This window comes from Papaver somniferum, unplaced genomic scaffold, assembly GCF_003573695.1.
Source record: "Papaver somniferum cultivar HN1 unplaced genomic scaffold, ASM357369v1 unplaced-scaffold_27938, whole genome shotgun sequence".
Lineage (NCBI taxonomy): Eukaryota > Viridiplantae > Streptophyta > Magnoliopsida > Ranunculales > Papaveraceae > Papaver > Papaver somniferum.
Genome location: NW_020638750.1, coordinates 1 through 622, shown reverse-complemented (window position 1 = coordinate 622; position 622 = coordinate 1). Strand labels below are relative to the sequence as shown.

The window sequence follows — 622 nt, the reverse complement described above, 5'->3', positions numbered from 1 at the left end:
CTTCTCTTTCTAACCTCTTAAAGACTTTTTCATAAGGAATGGCAGCATCAAGCATCAGATACGTAGCATTCCACCTGGTCTTCACATCTAGGAAAACCATCTTCTTACAATCAATCTTCTCGAGAGCAGCACATTCCTTGAATTTGGCCAACCTAGAGGGAGAGCCGGTAACAAACTTGATAACTGATCTGATCCTTCCAATGGACTTGTGATACAACAACACAGCATCTTTGACAACAAGCGCAAGAACATGCGCAGCACACCTTACCTGGCAGGAATGAAACAATAAAAGCACAGACAGTTCATCAAAGAATTATTTTCTAGCTAGTTCATCAAACAATAACAGAATGAAAGAATCAGTTGCAAGCACAAAGATATACAACAAGCACAAAGCAACAAGTACATTATAAAGAACTCATGGCTATGCAAGATTATATGCTATCAACCTAAAGAATTTTTTTTCATATTGAATCAGTTTCAAGTGTCATAATGAATAGAGCCAAGAAAAGTAATTATACCTGCATGTACTGAGATCTCACTTTTGCTCCGGTCCAATTGATGACACTTGTTTGAAGATACTCAATTGCCACACTATTTGCACTGACATTGTCCAAAGTCACAC

At 37.9% G+C, this 622-nt stretch overlaps 1 protein-coding gene across 1 annotated transcript in view; it reads right to left on the bottom strand.

Annotated features, from left to right (window-relative positions):
• The window catches only part of LOC113341263 (zinc finger BED domain-containing protein RICESLEEPER 2-like), a gene marked incomplete at its 3' end in the record, with an annotated part of 973 nt that extends 357 nt beyond the window's left edge, over positions 1 to 616 (bottom strand). The window contains exons 1-2 of the mRNA XM_026586206.1: positions 519 to 616; positions 15 to 268 (exon numbers count right to left, since the gene is read on the bottom strand). Coding sequence (XP_026441991.1) covers positions 15 to 268; positions 519 to 524 — 260 coding nt within the window. The remainder of the gene's footprint in view (positions 1 to 14; positions 269 to 518) is intronic.
• Positions 617 to 622: the final 6 nt, after the last annotated feature.